The 21,863-nt window shown below is 35.7% G+C and overlaps 1 protein-coding gene and 1 long non-coding RNA gene across 3 annotated transcripts in view; one reads left to right on the top strand and one right to left on the bottom strand.

Moving 5' to 3' along the window:
• The window catches only part of LOC135211159 (uncharacterized), a 107,927-nt gene extending 90,876 nt beyond the window's left edge, over nucleotides 1-17,051 (bottom strand). Inside the window, exon 1 of the long non-coding RNA XR_010313629.1 lies at nucleotides 14,421-17,051. This is a non-coding gene — a long non-coding RNA (uncharacterized LOC135211159). The remainder of the gene's footprint in view (nucleotides 1-14,420) is intronic.
• The window catches only part of LOC135211158 (uncharacterized), a 28,901-nt gene extending 7,344 nt beyond the window's left edge, over nucleotides 1-21,557 (top strand). For both annotated transcript variants that reach the window (XM_064244341.1, XM_064244340.1), the window contains exons 2-5: nucleotides 9,895-10,384; nucleotides 11,126-11,313; nucleotides 19,905-20,129; nucleotides 20,493-21,557. In XM_064244341.1, the coding sequence (XP_064100411.1) occupies nucleotides 10,196-10,384; nucleotides 11,126-11,313; nucleotides 19,905-20,129; nucleotides 20,493-20,754 (864 nt within the window). In that variant the 5' untranslated portion in view covers nucleotides 9,895-10,195 and the 3' untranslated portion in view covers nucleotides 20,755-21,557. The remainder of the gene's footprint in view (nucleotides 1-9,894; nucleotides 10,385-11,125; nucleotides 11,314-19,904; nucleotides 20,130-20,492) is intronic.
• Nucleotides 21,558-21,863: the final 306 nt, after the last annotated feature.

A 21,863-nucleotide genomic window follows, 5' to 3' on the forward strand; every position in this document is an offset into this window, starting at 1 on the left:
CAATCTGGAAATGTAAACAGGAAAGCAGAGAAGAATATCTGGCGAGTGCCGGACAGATGTGCGGAAGAGAAGAAGCCTGAATAAAGGATTAAGTGGCTAGCGTTGTGGAGGTTTAACCTTGAGTGGTTTATCCACAAATCATGAGTGCTGCATTGGCAACTTGCAAACGGCTTAGCAAGGGTAACGCTCACACATATATGTATATATATATATATATATATATATATATGTGTGTGTGTGTGTGTGTGTGTGTGTGTAATATCAAACTTCATTACACATATGTGCATAATGTTCAATTTTAAGCTCCTATGGTTATCCGAGACACGTGTGATTTTTAACACAATTCATAAGGCAATAAAATGACGTTCCACGGATTAAATAAAAAAAAAAACATACGAATACCGTACGCATTTCCTTTTCATAATTCACAATGGCTTGCATGAATAGTAGATAATTTAGCAAAAGTCTACGAAAGTGACTGACTAGCTCGTACAAACCCACATGCGAAAAGAGGAAACTGCAAAGTAATATAAGCAAAGAAAGGAAAGTTTACAGACGCGAAAGCCTCGAGCAATGAACTTGAGCCCAGAGAAAGATCTCTGCACGGCGGCTGCAGCAAAGGCCAAGGTTTGAGCATTCCTTTTACGGTCACTTCTTAGCACGACATTACTAAATGTGGCGTTTGAAACGATTCAGTTGACGTCAACAGGGGTACAATTGTTGCAGTCAGTTACGTAAAACACATGAGCATGGAGGAAAAGCTAAACGTTGTAACTTGATGATGATAGTCAATGTCAATATTTTCCGAATAATAATAATAATAATAATTGAAAAAGAAACCCACAAAATCACTTTGTAACTTGTTTACTTCTAAGTATTTACATTTAGTTATACTTAGAAGTAAACAAGTTACAAAGTGATTTTGTGGGTTTCTTTTTCAATCTTCAGAAGAAAACTGAAAGAAGTTTTTGTTTGGTTCAATAATAATAATAATAATAATAATAATAATAATAATAATAATAATAATAATAATAAGTAAAGGTCCACAATAATATTCAGCAGTGGATTGTACTGATTTAAAAGAGCGTAACCATAGCTGCCGAACCATGTGCTGAGTTCATCTTCAAATTAGACTGAAGATGAACCCAGTGCATGGTTCGAAAGCTATTGTAGCGCTTTTATAAATCATTACAGTCCACTAATGAATATGATTGTGGAACTTTAATCATATGCCAGTCTCGACATTGAGAAAATTCGTCTCAGTAATAATAATAATGACAATAATAATAAGGATAACAAAAGATGTGGTAACGGTGATGAAAGAACTATCCAGGAGAGACATGGGCAGAGAGAAGGGCGGGTAAAGCACAGTTATAGCTCAGAAAGGGTGGGAAAAAAAGAAGGTGGAGTATGTAGTATGTCGGAGAAGAGAAACAGTGCGTATCAGATGTACGCCGTCAAAAGAACGCCGCGCACATCTACCCCCCAAGTTCTTGCAGTAACTCGTGCAACTTGCAGTTGTAATTCCGAAGTCCCAAGCGTTAGATACTGTTCTTGTTACTAATATCATTCGTGCATTCTTACTAAAAGAGGAAATATGACCATGAATTTGCTAAGCAACCTTCCAAGCTATACAAAGACCATAAAAAAATAAGTTATATATGGATTACCAAAAAGCATGGGAATTTAGCATCATATATCATAAGCATACAGGCCCGTACCCATTTTTTTTTTTATGGGGGGATGGGGGTCATTTTTCCCAAAAGTGGACCTTTTCTTCTATAAGTGTCATTGCATATATGGGGATATACAAGACGAAATACTTGAAAATGTTATTTTAGTTGTATTAAGAAGAAAAATTGGGTATGCGGTCTATGCCCTTCTACCCAATTAGATGTTATTCAAAGTACCGACTTTGGTTAACAGAATTTTACTTAAAATCACTTACAAATATGGTGGCCTATATCTTAATTCCTGTTATCACTTCTGTATTTCCTACTGCTAAAGAATGATGTTAATGTTTAATGACAAAATTTATATAAAAAGACTTGCAAAAAAAAAAAAGATTGTTATTTATTACTTTGCAAGTACAGGTCAATGAAAAGGATAGTCACAGAAAATATGGACTTCCAGAAATTTTTTTTCGGGGGGGTCGTTCGACGTCCCCCACCCCACCCCCTCGGTACAGGCCTGACTTAATATACGGTTAGATCCTTCTTTTTATCCTAATATTTTGTTTCTAAATTAAGCACTGACAGAAAGAAAGACCTTACCATACCGCATGAATTGAGAAAATTCTTCCAAGGTAGAAAAAATGGAGACATAAATTACAGTGGAAAAGAAATGAGACGGACCCTGATCCAGCCATGACGAATAATGATAGTATAGTATAGTATATTATATTTGATTGTCCTTATTTGATACCATTTCATAAAATTAGCAGAAAATTCGCCGAAGCAATTTAATGCTTATACGGCGATAACATAAGGCAAGTTAATGATGATTTTTCTTAAAAGATATGCAGACTTTACATACAAAAACACAGACATGAAAATATATGGGTCGAGCCCATTTTAACAAAGGATTGTAATATTATATAGCGCATTAAAATTCAAAAGAAGACAAGTCCAGCTTGCAACACAAAAAAAGCATTTCTTCAAAAGCCAATAAAATTAGACACAGGTCCAGCTTGTGTTCCAAGGAAGATTCAACGTGTAATAAAAAATACTTGGGTAACTAAAAGGATAAGAAAAAATAAGGGAAAGCGCGAACAAATCGCAATGATAATAAAACTGGGAAATAATTTCAAGGAAACATTAACCAACAACCCTAGGCACGACATTATTCCAATTATTATGCTATTCATGAAAAACCTGCTAAGTACTAGAAGCGTTAAAAAAAATACAAATACAAACACACACACATACACACAACGAAGCCTTGCCGAATGCTCAATTTCCCAGTCAGCTGAAAGACCGGGAGGCCTTGAGATTTTATTCAGTACCTGGGCTGCACCAAAGCTGGATTTGGTTAGGGTGGCGTTTCTCTTAATACTAAATGCACGATTTTATCGGTCTCTTTTTAGTGTTAATGGTTAATGTCATTTCTGAGGTGAGAAAGCTCTGTGAGATTGAACTCACAATTTTAATTCAAGTGCTGCGAGTTTTGGAATGTGGTGAGAAAAAAAAAGAAAGAAAGAAAAAAAAACTGACACTCACAGCGACCAAGTCATTCCAAGTGCATGAGCGCACGTGTGGTGTTGACGAATTGTTCACACAAATTATCATACTTTACCTATACGAGATCTAGAGCGGAGCAGATAGCCTTTTATACGACATTGTACTATATTTATATTCAACTCATGGCTATAAATGCTAAATTTTCGCGTCACTGACAATCGACAAACGAACAGCTGGTGGATCGGCGCTAACATGCGCAGAAAATGTTCTTTGTGCTCGCTTCGTGCTAAATGAATCAGATTCCCGAGTAATCGTTTTTTAAGATATTTCTCCTTGATGTTGTGGGAGAGTATCACACCTGCATGGATCATTTTCCTTGAATAAGAACTCGGAAATGTTCGTGCTTGCGTCATCGCCGCAATTATTCAATGATGCAATCAGCGACGTCAGAGGGAGAGTGAGAGAGCCTCATGACGCTTGACTGATTTTGGAGAACTATCTGGCGTCGAAAAGGCTACGATCAATTAGACTCAGCCAATCGCGATTGTCAATTTTCTGGGCCACATGCTCTGATATCAGTAGGTGGAGTAACCTCAATGAAAAAATTATTAAATCCCTCCCCACTTGATATTTGAACATAAGACCTTGGTGTTGTGTGCAGTTGTTTTATTTATTTATTTGATTTATATATATATATATATATATATATATATATATATATATATATATATATATATATATATTATATATATATAATTGCTCTCACTCTCACAATTCTCTGGATTTCACAGTTGCCGTTGTTTAAATTTATCATATTATTCTCCAACTTTCCCATTTGACTTCAACTGCAAAATAAAAGCCTAGCCTTTTAATGGAATTCTCGCAACATTTACGAACATCGGGAAATAACCAAAAAAGTCTAAGTAAATATTTCTTTACACGGTCATTACGAACAGCAATTTATCATGTATTTATGCTCTAGCAATTACTCGAGATTCCACCATAATTATTTGCTAACTGCTTTTTCTTCTGGTTATTCCGAAGAACTGCTTTAGTCACTCGGAAGTCTGAGGGGCGTACCTGACTGAGGATCGTCAGTAGGAGTTGCGCGAAGGGCAAGGTGTGGGCTGGGAGAAGGACACTGTTTGGTATTTATAGGATTGTTAGGGACGACGTGACGTGGGTTTACATTATGGCTGACTGAATAACGACACCTGGACACTGTGTCGTTATATAGCTGCATCTTTTCTCGCAGCATTCATGATTATTCATAGATAATGAAGCAGTATATATTTGTGTATATATTTATGGATTGTTACTATGATAGAGAATCTCACTTGATAGAGCTAATCTTTTATATCTTACGTTTTCACCTTTCCGAAAAACTGACTATAAAAACATAAGTAACAAAGAATTGACCTGATTTTATCATACAGGAACAATAATCGAGATAACTGTATGCTACAGTTTTATGTGGAGACAAAAATTATATACATACATACATACACACGCATACATACATACATATATATATATATATATATGTTTTATTTAATATATATATATATATATATATATATATATATATAAACTCCCATAAAATGTATATTAAAAAAAATCCACTTCTACCGAAATATAACGCTTTTCCGTTCTACATATTATTTATTTATTTGGGTATTTCCATCTTTAAAGTTGAGAGGGCATTGTAGTGACTGCAACTACACACAGATGAGATATATACATAATTATATAATATACATATATATTTATATATATATATTATTTGTGTGTAGTTACAATAACTACAAGGCCCTCTTAACTTTTCAATTTCTTCACCTTTTCTTTTTATGGTTGTCACTACAAAGCCCAAGATCCAACAGAAAAACGAAAATGTTTTGAAGAAGTCGAGAAGTTACGGATGTATTGTGGTTATTATAGTTATAAACATACGTCAAAAAAAGTGACCATCCCTCCTTTATATATATATATATATATATATATATATATATATATATATATATATATATATATATATATATATATATATATATATATATATACATATATTATACACATATATATATATATATATATATATATATTATATATATCAAACGTTAGTCATATTATATATATGTATGTATAAACGTTAGACAATTTTATATATATATATATATATATATATATATATATATATATATATATAGATTATATCTAACTCGTGGATGAACTATCAGCACAGAAAACTTCCAAAATGTTAGCCACTTCATGCACCTACAAATACTGGTTATTACCAAACGGCCAGAAACATCTTTCGCAAATGACCTCTACAACTTCCTGGATATTAAGGTCCCTCCTTTCCAATATCTCCCTCTTTCAAACCATCTCCCCAAACCTTTTCTGGTCGTGCTCTGCTCTTCCCTTTTGTCACTTGCGAATTATGTATACTCTTCCCTCCAAAAGTCCTTTCTTTCCAGTGAACTAAACTATCTCAAACATACTGATTCATCTATTCCTGTACATTAATCTTTTACCACTGCTACGTTACTTCCACATGCCTCACACATATCTTTATTCTTAGGTCCCGTCCACACGGACGAGCTTTGCTCGACGAACTTTGTTCGATGTGACGTCATAAGCAGAGAAACGGCGGGCAAAGTTCTGACTTTTCTGCGGTTCTCCGCTTCTGACGTCACATCGAACAATGTTCGTCGATCAAAGCTCGTCCGTATGGACGGGGTTTTACAACGCAGACACTGCAATCAGCTCATCTCAACAAGTTCAGCCTTTTTGTTTCTCTCACATTCAGCATCTATACTACATTTCAGTTCCTGAAAGGTGGCTTAACAATCCAATCACACGTTCGTGCTTTCTTTTCCAATGACACAGTTGGGCATAGGCTCCCCCATTACCCTCCTGGCTTACCGTATTGTGTAATCCCTTCTCCCATCATTCTACCATATCGTTTGTATTTACTTCCAAATACCTGTAAGAATCAACTGCTCCCATATATTGTACCCCTTCAGCGCCATCTTGCTGGCTTCCATTGAACCTCTTTACTCTCGACTTTCTCCTCTTGAAAACACCGTCATATTCATTCGTTAGTGTCGCTTGTTTCTGTTCACTGCCCCTCAGTCAATGTATATTGCAATACCTGCAAACATCAACCAAGTCACACAAAATTCACATTTCATTTGCTTAACCACAACTTTGCATCTTTATCTTATTGCCCTTTTCTCATATTATATATATATATATATATATATATATATATATATATATATATATATATATATATAATATATATATATATATATATATATATAATGCTAAAAAATCACAGTAGATGCACGCAACTTCAGCATATAAGTGAATACCACAGGGAAATGTTAGGCAGAACGTCAGTATCAAGAGCTTTCGTGTTTGTTTATTCACGCATCGTCGGGTCACGAAAGGGCTTGGTACTGACTTTCTGCCTATCATTTTCCTGTGGTATTCACTTATATATGTACATATATACATATTATACAATCATATATATATATATATATATATATATATATATATATATATATATATATATAATCACCACGCATCTCCAGCCTCACTTTTCATAGTTTTCATCACGTGGCTCTGGGTCATCCAACCCTTCTGATACCCACAGGAGCCAACTAACACTACTAGAGGTTGTGCAAAGGACATGCCCAAGCCATCTGTATATCCCCTCATCATTACCTCACATTCATTTGGAACTTTCTTAGTTCCCTCTATAAAATCCTTTCAAACCCTATTCTGCCATCTGATTCTTAATATTTATCCTCAATTCGACTATACACTAGACTAGATGGAGAAAATATTAACGAGGTCGAATCCTTCAGATATTTAGGAACAAAGATATTCAGTACAGGAAATCAACACTAGAATTGAATAAGAAAGTGCAATTTCTATTATTATATGAGCATGATTCTTAGTAAGGATGTCTATACTCGGTTTTTTCCCATCTGTCCACCCGCCTGTGGTGTTTGTGTATGGTAACACTGCGTCCCGGGCTTTAGATAGTTATGCTATGTGTAAGTTTTAGGTAAATAAAAGGATATCTGGGCGTACATTTGCAACTGAAAAGTGTTTTAATAATTTACTGTATGCGAATTACACCGTTAATATTCGAAATAGGGTTATTATTATTGTTGAATGTAAGCTGAATGTAACTATCTAATGCCCGGGACACAACGTTACCATACGCAAACACCACACGCTGGTGGACAGATGGAAAAAAACCGAGTATAGACCTCCTTACTAAGAATCATGCTCATATAATAATAGAAATTGCACTTTCTTATTCAATTCAACCGTTTTGATTTCCTGTACCAAATATCTTTGTTCCTAAATATCTCAAGGATTCGACCTCGTTAATATTTTCTCCATCTAGTGTTACTGCATCCCTTTGTGCATGCTCTGTTCACATTACTTCTGTTTGTCTTATATTTATTTCACGCCACATCTCTAGCCATATGATGCATTCCATTAAAACTTATTTGTAAATCTTGTGGTGATTTGCTGATCAAAAGAGCATCATCTGCATATTCCTAGTCTGTCAACTTTTTGTTACTCCAACATAAACCTTCTCTTCAATCTGTGACCACTTTTTTTTTATTATATAATCTATAAAAAGGGCAAACAGCAAAGGTGAAGTAACATTCCCTTGCAGCACCCCACTATCTACTTAAAACTCACTTGACAAGGCACCATCAACATTAACTTTACTCGTGGATTATTTCCATTAGCTTTATATATTTAACAGGAATGCTATAATGGCAAGTTTTCCATAATATTGATCTAGTGCCGCAGTCAAATATCAATTTGAATTCAACGAAAGCCGTTAGAAACGAATTTTTAAATTCCATATCTGTAGCCATGATATGTTAAATACAAATATTTGATTTATGGGACTCTTACCTTTTCTAAACTAGCCTGTTTATCTATAGACGTTTTGTCGATTTATTTCTCATCACAACCAACCCAACAACCTAAGTGCAATGCCTCTATAGTTAGGATTTAGAATAATAATAATAATAATAATAATAATAATAATAATAATAATAATAATAATAATAATAAAATAATAATAATTCAAAAATCCTCATAGTAGCACGAGTCTTCAAATGGAGAAACAAATCCACAGTTATGTAAATGTACATGTATTTACATAACTGTGGATTTGTTTCTCCAATAATAATAATAATAATAATAATAATAATAATAATAATAATAATAATAATAATAATGAAAGTAGACCTTCATTAATACAAGTTTTATTGTTTATAATGGTTATTTCAACCCTTTATTTTGTATAGAAGTTTCTCCATTCTTCTTATTACGGACTTTTCTTCTGTACTCAGGTTGGCTATTAAAAAGTCAGTAATAAGAAGAATAGAGAAACTACTATACAAAATAAAGGCGGCTGAAATAGCCATTATTTTCAATAAAACCAACAATAATAATAATAATAATAATAATAATAATAATAATAATAATAATAATAATAATAATAATAATTTTTTTTTTTTTGGTCTGTGATAAGACAAAAAATAATAATAATAATAATAATAATAATAATAATAATATGCATAGTTTGCGTAAGAAATCTGTTGAGAGGGACTCGAGCAATGAAAGTCAAGTGGTGAGACAGGAAAAAGGTGCGACTTAAAAGACAAAGTGGTTAAGTAACAACGAAATTCAGTCTGGATATTTAGTGAGACTGTGAGAGTTTGAGCCAGCGGTGACAAGGACATAAAATTTGCAAGTTGCAGAAGGTGGGAGATTCGGCAAGCCTATATAGTAAGTACTGTTAGAACGCGGGTGCCTTACCATCCTCAGTGAGAGAATGCTTGCAATATACAGATAAATGAAGCAGAATAGGTGAGGGGGTCGATTGTTACTGGTGGGTTATACAAAGCATATGTGCAAACCAGCTATGGGGTGTGGCTTTTCAATGACACGCTGTCATGGGTTCACCCGTCAAATGATAGATATGACTGGCACGTGTTTACGTCTCTATTAAATAACCCTCAATATAAAATTTATTTTGGCTGAGTAATAATAAAAATAATATTTCAAACGGTACTTTCGCTCTCTCTCTCTCTCTCTCTCTCTCTCTCTCTCTCTCAGAAACACACACATAATTAACAGTAATTGGAAATATTTACTCGTGCTAGAATCATGAACCTTGATCAAATAGGTATCTTGCTTTGCACGTGACCTGGAGGCCAGTCATTTAATGTTTTAGTTTTTCCAATCACAGGTAAATTTTGACAGTACAGGAGAGGAAAAATCTTTACCCTGGAATATGCCATTGTTCTATAGTACGCAATGGCATGACAGGAAGTGTCATAATGATATTTCATTACAAAGCAATCTTTGCATAAGACTGAAGCCTTCACGTTTGTCTCCTCCCTCTTGAAATGATGTGACAGAAATATAAAAGGAATAAAGGAAGTTCATTATCGCAACAATAGCATAACGAAACTTGTTTGGCAACTTTGCCTTCTTGTCTACGTCCTTGTATTACAACGAAAATGAGGCCTTTTTAACTGTTTCATCACTCTAGTTGATATGACATTACAAGTTGGCATTGTATACCTAAAAGAAAAATATAAATATTTACATTGTTTTTGTATCGTTCATTTAATTGAAATCAATCATTTTACTTTTTCAGGGAGTCAAATCACGTCTGCTTGATCGATGCGGATTGCTTTCTTCTCCTGAAGTCTCCCTGCTCTCCAACATTCCTCTCTGGTGACATCAGCTCTCACGATCTCCTCCTATCAATTGTTCTCGCCGCGGGACTGGTTCCTTTTTTATCTTCAAACGCATACTGACGTCACTTTCACCGCTGGATATCTCACGCACCAAGACAGTCGAAAGGAAAGTTTCTGGAGCGGCATATCTAGTCAAGTCTGTTTTGATCCTAGATCGCGGCTGCATATCGTAGCCTTATCTGCGACCAGTCCACCGCCATGAGTCTAGAGAGACCTCAGCCGCCATCGTCCCGCTACGTGGACTACACACAGCCCGGCCCAAGTGGGTATCGGCCCTCTTCGGTCAGTAGCTACGAGTATGCCCCTGACAGGCCCCCAAGAAGACAAAGGAGGGAGAGGAGTAGGTCTAGAGAATCACTAAACAGAGAAGGATACTCTTCAAGGGAGGTAAGAGCATCGATGAGTTCTTTTTCTTGGAAATTTGTTATATTCTTCAGACAGTTGTTTGAACTCGTCTCAGCCATAACCAAGGTCTAAAGAATACTTCTCTAGACCTTGGTCATGAAAAAACACTTCAGTTCTGTTAACAAAAACAATAGCACTAGTAATAGCTCTACCCTGAAGGTAAAGAACTTGCCTATATGAACTTCCCAGTAGGATTCGAGAGGAAATGCCTAACGGCGGGGTCACCAGGGAGCAATTTCGGAAAACCGCTTTCCGTTCGGTAACTGTCCCGGCACATGGTGGTTCCTGCCGACTGGTTGTAGTTCCTTTATTCTCTTGAGTCCACGCATGATGGTTGCGTTTATTCTTGCAACCAAAGCTGCTATTTATCTTTTAATTTATATTATTTCCGTAATTTTAAGTCATGTTTCTCGCAAGTGGGATTAAACTTATTCTGAATATTCCTGACCATAAGTAACAATGATTTGATGTTCGAATCTCCAGCATGAAGTGCATCACTACCTCAAATGATTCATTTTGAGTGAATAGGCTGCTTTTAAACAGAGCCATGGGATTTGAAATGTCGGTGAAATGATGTCTGACAGTGAGGTGATTTTCGCGCAGACTACTTTGGTCAAGATTTCAGACAACTTCTAGAGAATACGTACAGTATTCTCTCGTCCTTGATTTAAGAAATGGAGTTTTATTATTGCTTCCGAAACTAAAATTCTGTTGGAATTCCAGGTTTATTATAATCCAGGCTTAGACGATGACCGAGCCCCGAGCGACCGGGCAGAAAGTGAGTTCACCGTCAGGAATGAAGCCGTCGTGAGTTCCCAGCAGCTGGAGGAGGAGCGAAGGGCCGCCTCGAGAGCGGCCTCTGAAATCTATGCCTCGACGAGAATGGCACCCAGACCCCAATCCGAGATCAGGTAAGAATCCGCTACAAACTGGCATCTGAAGGCCTAACCTCTATGTATGCAAATGATGGAATTATAACGGACTTCCTACATATTTTCCCGTAGAAGTCACGTGCAATTGATATATATATATATATATATATATATATATATATATATATATATATATATATATATATATACACACACACCACACTCGCGTGTATCCTGTACAGTTACTTCTTCACAAATCTCCGTTCTCCCGCTTAATGCTTCTCAATTATTGGGCCCCACAGAAGCCCAGCTGACACTATCACGTATTATTCTCCTTACAAACGCAAAACATTGGCTATATATATGTGTATATATATATATATATATATATATATATATATTTATATATATATATATATATATATATATATATGTATGTGTATATATATATATATACACATATATATATATATATATTATATATATATAATATATATATATATATTTATATATTGTATCTATATATGTATATATATATAAATATATATATTATATATATATATATATATATATTAATATATTTATATATGTTCTATATATGTATATATATATATATATATATGAATATATATATTATATATATGTGTGTATATATATACATACATATACATGTACTACTGTTAACTGATTAAAAATATCTTATAAACAGCCAAAAATAAAGGTAAAAAAACAAAATGGATAAAAGTGCAATCGTTGCACGTTGCCACGCTAGCAAGAGCAAGGACGGACTTACAGTGGTGTGCAGTCGATTATTACACTAAGTAAACGGGAATTTATGATAAAAAATGGTCTAGCAGATTACTTTAAGCCTAAAACTTAAAAGCGCCCACCGTCTCTCCCCTCCCTCACACACACACACACACACACACACACACACACACACACACATATACATATATATATATATATTCTAGTATATAATATATATAATATATCATATATTATAAATAATACTAATACGGACTTTTTTTCCGATGGAACCGGTGGACGCCACATTGCTCTCGTCGGCTAGCTGCAACTTTTTAAGGTGGGAGGCGAGCTGTTATAACACCTTATAACACTTAAAAAGAATATATCTACTTGAAGAGCTATTTTAGTAGATTGTACTTTACAGCCAAGTTCAAATGGGAATCTAACCGTTTTGAAAGTTGTACGATGGTTACGCTTAATTAATTGACATAAAGAAATTTTTGGATCTAACTCCAAACAGAATCGGCAAAAATTACTGAGAGATTGAGGTAAATTGTGCCCCGCGTGGATACCTTAAAAAATATGCTACATATACGTACATAAATCACGCGCGCGCTATCACAGACACATACTGTTAGTGTCATTTATTCATGAAGAACGTAATACTCTGCTACATAATGATATTGCACAACACTTCCGTCTTCAGCATTCCACTGATTGAAATCATGAAGCGAAGATGGAAAGACGCCGTTTCACGACATCTGCACGTTTCCGCGTCGGATCACACTGCGTGCAATCCAGCAAAGTAATCATTTGCGGTCCATCATCTGTGTCCACATTTTCTAAATAGACTTGGGTGGCGGAGAATCTGGCGCAAATGAAGCAAAATGTCCGTTACGCAACCCCTGCATCAGCTCTCTCTCTCTCATATGATTCTTTTTCTATATACTTTTGCAATACGCATAAGTAAAAACGAGTTCGACCCCGTAGTGGTCTGAGGCTAGCTTAATGTGAGAATAGTCCTATTGGTTGGTATTTCTTATTTAAATTGTCAGTAATTTCAAATAAAAACTTTTTTTTTTTAGTTTGAAGGAAGTGATTTTCTGGAATCCAAAATATTTGAAGAAAAATAAAAAACTATTCAGACATTTCAAGGAGCATAGTCTGTACATAACACAAAACAGTTACTAATTACTTTGTTTTGGTAACATCTGCTTCAGTTTTATTTTCTGCCATTCCCAAGTTTACATGTAATACCAGAAAAAGTAAAATCGAATAGGTAGACCTATTACCAAATATCTTGCGTAAATTCTGATATTTCGTGTTAAGAACAAAGATATGTATAATATATATATATATATACTATATATATTATATAATATATATAATTATAATATATATTAATAATATATATAATAACATTATATAATATATATAGATATATATATATATATATATATAATATATATATATAATATATATATATATATATATATATATATATATATATATATATATACATACCACTTGACCATGTGATGCATATAATATGCAGGTGTACTACAAGGAATTTATACCCAGCGGTCATGTCTACCCTGAGGCACATATTCTCTCTCTCTCTCTCTATATATATATATATATATATATATATATATATATATATATTGTATATTACATATATATAATATGTTTGCAGAAAATCTCAGGTGCACCATTTACCTAAGTGAATTAGTGATAGCTATGATTACTCGTCATTGGTGGGTCGCTGTCATAATTAAGAATGGCAGAGGGCTACCGCCCCAACACTCAAAGACTTTTCCTGGCCAGGAAGTTAACACCCTCTAAAGCCACCCCACTTAAATCGCGAAACTCCACGGCACACAGGTCTATTAGAAGAAGTAATGGTAGATCTAGGGTACTATTCCGCGGCGGCCTAGACTACGGCAGTTGCGGTTTTTCTATGCAGTTTTACCTCCTGAACAAGAATTTTAAGTAATATTTTTTCGGACGACTGTAATTAACCCTTAGGAGCCAGTATTAAACACGGCGAAATACATTGGACTCCCCAATCCCTAGTGGATGTCGTATCCGCGGTTACGTTCCTTGCAGTCCGTGCGGAACTATTCTGTAGAAATAATTATACAAATGTATGTGGATGTATTGATATATGCATACATATGTGTGTGTGTATGGAATCATATACAGGTGCTTGAATGAATTACCTTTACATTAATACCTATGAAGTGTGAACATTGTCGCTAAGCACTTAGGTTACTGGATTATTTTGCTATTTGTTTATGTTCAATGGCCTAAATAGGTTACAGGAGAATTTAGTACTACTAAAAATTTGACAGTGGCGAACAAGAAACGGAAATGAAGTGTTGACAACTACTAACCTGTGCATACTTCAGTTGTCGTTACGATGAAGCGCCAAAAATGCAATGTAAGGTGTTGGTCAGCTGATCTTAGATGAAGGGGTTGGTAATCTTTACTATTGCACTTATACATTGTGTATCCCTGCATGCAGTTACTGGCGTAAATGCAGTTCACTAATGAGCATAAAATTCAGTTGAATAGCATCAGCACGGGAATAAGCTAGCCTATGTTTTTAAATTCCGCGGCTAGCCTAGATCATCAAACGTGAGCATAGCCTACCCTGCGTGCTACCACCACTTGAAATCATAATTTATCAAATTACTATAATTATTGTTACTTTCTTTCTTTATCATCATCGTCAAATTTTGATGCTTCCTCCTCCGTTTATTCTGTTGCAAGGATCCAATCCCGAGATAGGGTCAAGTAACACCATTTGTAACTTCAGCGAAACATGTAATATCAGTTAATTTCATCCACAATCACTTCGTTCCAGCAGCATGCAAGCTACGTATTTTTACTTCCAATTGAAGGTATCTATCATTCAATACCATCACTTATTTATTTCGCTAAATTTCACAACGATTTAGTCTTAGATTAGAAAAGACGAGATATCAAGCAACACAACTCGTTACTACACAGATATACAAAGACTGCGCATTCTTCTTCTTCCCGTTACCAATAAGATATTAGGATACTTGTGGAGTATTTATTTATCCAAATCAAAATTCAAAAAGGAAATTATTCATATTGGTGATTCATTTGTAAATTACTTCTAGGACCCGTGAATTGCCTTTAAATTATTTTTCTCGTCACGACGAAAAAAGGAAACAGAATTTGAGTTGGCTCACCCAGAAAATTTGAAGACTGAAGTTGTCATCGATGTATGTTCACTTAATTTAAATGTTGGTTTCATAGGGCAATTTTTGTGTGCTAGAAACTGCCCACTAATTAAGCATCATTCATAGCGAATGTAAATGTATATTTACAACCACACATCGGCTGAAATTGGCGGTAAATGGCCGCAGTCCAAAGAGGCCGAAACATTTCTATTATACTCTGTTTTTTTCCATCTGTCCACCCGCCTGTGGTGTTTGCGTATGGTAACACTGCGTCCCGCGTTTCAGATAGTTACGCTATGTGTAAGTTTTAGGTAAATAAATGGATATCTGGGTGTTCATTTGCAACTGAAAAGTGTTTTAATAATTTACTGCATGCGAATTACACCATTAATATTCGAAATAGGATATTGTTATTATTGTTGCATGTAAGCTGAATGTAACTATCTAAAGCCCGGGACGCAGTGTTACCATACCCAAACACCACAGGCGGGTGGCAGATGGAAAAAAACCGAGTATAGTGATTCACACCGCAGTAGAAATCAGAATTCAGATTTATAGCTTTCTCTCGTCTCAGGTGTTTTTACGTATGAAATCATTCAGTAAAGTCTGAGGTTTTTTTTATTTTATATTAGAATGCATAAGAGTTCAGCCTACATGCAAGCCACTGTCAAAGATACCCCATGAGCCGTAGCAGCAACATAGATAGTCGGCCGGTGGGTGAAGTTATGTGGCACTGACTTTGTCCTGTATATGAACAGGTGGCGAACATTGAACACCAAACACCATTGATTATCAATTATCCTTGACCATTTGTTGGGATATGGTCAGTGGCGGATCCAGGATTTAGGAAAGGGAGGGGCTGTTTCTTAAAGTAAGGGCCGGCGAGCGCCGCAGGCTCGAGACAATGCTACAGGGTCTAGGGTGAACGGTAGCTCTTCAGAGGGGTCCGGGGCAGAGCAACCGGAACAAAACGCTGTATAACATTTCACAAGCGTTTTGGAGCAAGTTCTGGTACTTTTATGATGGTTAATATGAAAAACCCGTAACCAAAATTATTGCTAGATGGAAACCAGTTACAGATCTCTACTGATTGACTGAAATTGGGATATAGTATAAAATACATTCCAGTTTCAATAGTTAGAGAATAAATATTGATCAACACTGAAATGCCATTCTTTACCACAGATATTAAATGATCTGCTATACTTGCATTAGTTGCATACTGGTAATTAAGCAAATAAAGCAATGTACATAATCACCAGTAAAGTAAAAAGAAAAATATATATTTGCCACAGGTAAGTGGTAACCTATTTAAGTTACTTGTTTCATAAACGGTAAACTGGGTAAAGCATTTGTCATGCTAACATACTATAAAAAAGCAAAGTTAAAGAACAAGTTCCAGTTTATGTTTGCCTTCTAAAACAAACTTATCAATCACATCATCTGCATTTATTTCTAAATCTCTATGAACGTGGATAATAGCTAAGTCAGAAAGTCTATCATATCAGTCATCCTCTCTCTCTCTCTCTCTCTCTCTCTCTCTCTCTCTCTCTCTCTGTTGCCACTTACGAATTTTGTTTCATTACTTTCCACATTTACTTGCTGTTCTGTTCTTCCTCTCTCGTATTCGTAGTCCCTCACAGCCGTTGTTTCATCGTTGATTTTTTAATTTTTATTTTGCACTTGATTTCTGAAATCTGTTCTTTATACTACTATTGTACAACAGCAACAACAACAACAACAACTACTACTATTATTATTATAAGTTTTGATTTTGCTGACATTGATGTTGATAATAATCCACTCTTAGGGGTCCCATTCATAGCTGGAGGTGGGTGGGTGTTAGCGGCGGGGGGGGGGGGGTGGGAAAGGCAGGACCCGCCGCCCCCGCTAAATCCGCCACTGGATATGGTACTATAGTAGATTCACATCAACCGTGCATCTGATGTCTAGGTCAGTCCCTTACGACGCTCCTGATTGACTGTTGATAAGCCAATCACAGGGCTGGAAACTCTCAGTCTCTCGAGAGAGTTCACATAGGAAGGGTGTATGTTCCACCTCTCATGAGGGATATGTCTTTCAAAAGTATCTCTCAAGAGAGGTGAAGCATATACATCCTGCCTATGTGAACTCTCGAGAGAGACTGAGAGTTTCCAGCCCTATGATTGGCTTATCAACAGCCAATCAGGAGCGTCGTAATGGACTGGCCTAGACATCAGATGCACGGCTGATGTGAATTTTCTACAGCTACAACATCCTAAATCTTGAAAAACTTTGGACAGGCAATCTGGGAGTTCTGACTGCCAGACGGCGCTGCGGTTCGCAATTAAGCCCGATGAATGAAATGAGCAAATTGTTTGCTATTGTTCCCCGTGTTTTCTGTTGTCATTGAAATTAATGTCATGTTAGGACTAGAAATAATAGGAGGGAAAAAGTACAATTCGTTATGAAAATTCAACAGTATAGTAGCAGTGATAGTAACAGGAGTCATGCAAACCATTGAAAGAATCAGTCTATGATTATCAAAGAAATGAGTTTGTACTTTATAAATGGGAATGTGTCCAACTTAAATCTTGTGCTACGGCTAACGAGATGATGAAATAAGTTTAGGATGAAGACCTAAAGCAAAGGGGTTAGAGAGAAGATCACACGCCTCTTCTGCACCGTACCATTTGATAAAACGGGAAAACTTGGCTCTTAAGCAAATAGCGGAAACAAGGTCAACTGCAGGTCAGGGCTGAATGCAAGGCAACAGCAGGCTGAAGGTTATGGTGGTATTTGATTCTATTTTTAGCGTGTCCTCTGTGAAATTGGTTTCAGTAATAGCAAAAAACAGGTTTATTATCCGCTATAACCAAGTTGACTCGACAATATTAATTTCTTTGCATTATTCTCAAGACTTTTTTAAACCTCTTTCAGCGTCTGTTGTCTAGATTGTTTTGTTCGCTTTAGGGCATTTTACCTTTCATAATGACAATTTCAGCTTCAGGTATTGTAGATCATGACATGATTAATAGTACTCGTGAAGATACCAAAATTATTCACGTTTTATAAGCTCTCTCTCTCTCTCTCTCTCTCTCTCTCTCTCTCTCTCTCTCTCTCTCTCTCTCTGATTTTTTCGATACCAGAGTTTTACACACACACACACACACATGTATATATATGTGTGTGTGTGTGTGCGTGCGTGCGCTCACACGCTTCCTAATCCTCGCAATTCAAGTAAATCTCTAAACCATACAATTTCGGAGAGTAGAATGCCTACAACCATTGTGAAGTCATTCAGAACAATGCTAAAATGAACTTATATCAACTAACTATGGAACTATTGTACTGTACGTTCATTGTGAGTTTAACAGCGACCCCTCCTCCCCCTACCAAACCAGTCAGGCGCAAAAATGGATACATGGATAGGGTGACCATTTATTTGACTTACGAAAGGGGGACAAAAGTATATGCACTTATGATGAGTCGTTATAAATTCAGAAGTATAATACATAATTATATTCAATTACAGGTGATGATAAATGAGGAGATCTATCAATCAGTGTTTTTATTCAGACATTATGGCTGACATTTTAAGGTATTCAGACATTATTGCTGACATTTTAAACAGAAAATTATACTTTAAATTCTAAGGAAAATTACAGACGTTATTTAAAAGGAAAAAAAATCATACATCATTCTTTGGAGTATTTTTGGCTTAATTTGATCTTCACTAAGTATATTCAGTAACAGATAATGATAAATTAGGTTTATCAATGTCATTGTTTTTATTCAGACGTTATTTATTGCTGACATTTTAAATAAAAATTAGTCTCTAGTTTTTAAGGAAAATTGTAGTAATTACATAAAAAGAGAAAGGCTGAAAGGGGGACATTAGGGCGTCCCCCCAAGACCGCAATTTTTGGGGGGATAAAGAGTCAAAAAGAGGGACTGTCCCCCTCAAAGGGGGACGTATGGTCACCCTATACATGGATGTCATATGAACATGTGCCTGTAAAAATAAATTTTTTTTCTTATGCAGACAAAGAGCATGAAAAAACCATTTTTAATTTAAAAGAGTAAATTACAGATAACAATTATTTCCATAATGGGAAATTGTCTTATTTAGTTCTCACAAAGCAACCAGACTGTAATTAGATAAAGAAAAAAAAAATTTCTGCTTTTAGTGGTTCATTTCCAAAATATTCTCACCGAATATCCTTTACGCCTTGTAATTCTTTTACATATTTTCTGAATCTACTCAATTGTATTATATCAACAGACTGAAAGATTAAATGCAATAGCTTCAGTATCACAGTAGCTTTCTGAGATTCTATTAGAATTGACAGATTCACTGACTTTACTCAATTTATGCCGTTTGTATCAATGTTAGTTCCAGTATGTACAAGAGGGCGCATAGTAGAGTATATATTTCATATCTATATGCTAAGTTTCCATTTGTAGGGCAAACTAAATAAAAGTAAAGAAATGGTGCCTGAGGTAACCTCCATAGTCTCAATTGGCATATCAGGTTATGGAAAACATCCTAGTTTTCAAACATAAAGATTTCCTTGAGAATTTTTGCTCGTTGTAATAAACGCTCGGATATTTGAAGTCTTCAACTCTTTGTCATAGATACGTTTCTTAAAGGAAAAGAGAGGTAAAGTGACTCTTTGCTTTCAGCCAGTACACATATCGGTCTGGTGGTGGACGGAGTGACGTGGTGAGCGTCAAGACGAAGACCACGAGAGGCGGGAAGCTGGTGATGGAGACCATGACGGCCCCACACCCCTGCTGCCCCAACACCAGGAGTGTCTGCTGCCTTATGATACTCTTGAATCTGGGTCTCCTTCTCATTACTCTGGGATTCGTGGTTGTCTTGCAGCTTTACGACCCAGCTTTTGTATGGTAAGTTCAAAATGTCAAAAGCTACTTGTTTTTTCCGGATATATACAATTACGCATCTCTGGTTAGTACCCTGTGCAGAATATTAATTCCAAATCATCTTTCGTTTGAAAAGTCCAGACTGGCTGTACGGTAGTTTCAGGAAAGTAGTAATCTTCTCAACATGACTGAAGCTTTAGTTACCATAACAAGAATATCTAGTTATGCTAACTAGAACATCCACGGACTTAAATTTAACCTGAGGCTTACCTTTCAGATGCATCATTTAAACCATACATTCCCAAGATATGTACGCTCACAATCTTGAATGATTTCAAGAAAATAATAAAGACGAGACCAAAAACTAAGAAAAGCCTCTTCCAACAGGTACATTGGTCTCTGCATGCTGATCTTCGGATTTCTGGTCCTGTTTGGTTCCCTAATTTACTGCGTCAGCGTCTGTCGAGAGGTAGAGAAAATGCGGCCTCCCCCTGGAGAGCTGTATTGGACGAACCACTGGACGAAACAGCTCAGCATGCCAGAAATCCACTACACGAACACCCAGTATAAACCGGCAGACTATAAGGGCTCTGAGTACTCCTTCAAGACGAATCCTAGCCGGACAACGGGGCCAAGTCAACGATATTGAAAATTGTTTCTAGATAAAGGTTTGACAGCCAAAGGGTAATATTCCATTTCCACATCGCTGCGCTGAGTGACTGATCAGTGTCTGGCCTCTAGAAAACCTGGCAAATGTCAAGGTTGGTTCTAAAGTCGATATGCTTTACTTCTTAGATGCTGTAAAGTCCAGGGGATACTGGAAATATATGAACCCTCTTAATTAAGCAGTCTTAACATGTATTCTGGATATGAAAACACTAACAGAATTGTATGTTGTTCACTGAATCCAAAACTGGATGGGCTTGAAGAGTTTGAATAATCGTATTAACATGGTTTTGTATTATTGATGTTATTATACTTGGCTTTAGACTCAAATCTCTTCACAGGATAGCTTATATCCAGCATACCTTTGAATGTTTGTAGATTTTGCTCAAGTAATCTGAAGCAGAGAGTGTTTGTAAAAAAAATGATTAAAAAATGTTGTGATGATTGTATTTACGTAAATGATTTCTGTGTATGTTTCTGTAGGAGATCACGGTGCTATTATGCTTGTACGTTTTTTAGGGAAACACGTCGGTAATATAGCTATAAACCTCGTAGCTTCACTGTTACAACTGTCATTTGATAACAAGTTTAAGGCTTTTTTTGTCAGCACTTTTTTTTTTTTAGAAGAAAGAACGTCTTTACCAGCTTTATCGAACTACACTTAGTTGTGAAGACTAAGATCTTTCTTTAGAATTCAGTTCTCAGACTGATACGTTGAAGCACTGGTCCCGGAATGGGACATTTCTCTGACTTAGCTAACACATCTTTCTTCTTTCACAAGTACACTTACTAATATATATATTATATATATATATATATATATATATATATATTATATATATATATATATATATTAATATTACATGTATGTATGTATATAAATTGATAAGAATACAAACAAGCACTTCAGCTCCCACAAGTCAGATAAAATATATAAACCTAGTTTTTACGTTTTGTTAAAGTTATTTTTCATATTATCATATAATCAATACCTTGAAAAATCTTGTGTTCATGTGCAGAGATAAACACAGTTCCTTGCATAATGAACAGTGGTTCCATGGAACTAAAGATCAGTATTTACTCTCCAGTTGA

This window comes from Macrobrachium nipponense, chromosome 4, assembly GCF_015104395.2.
Source record: "Macrobrachium nipponense isolate FS-2020 chromosome 4, ASM1510439v2, whole genome shotgun sequence".
Taxonomy (NCBI): domain Eukaryota; kingdom Metazoa; phylum Arthropoda; class Malacostraca; order Decapoda; family Palaemonidae; genus Macrobrachium; species Macrobrachium nipponense.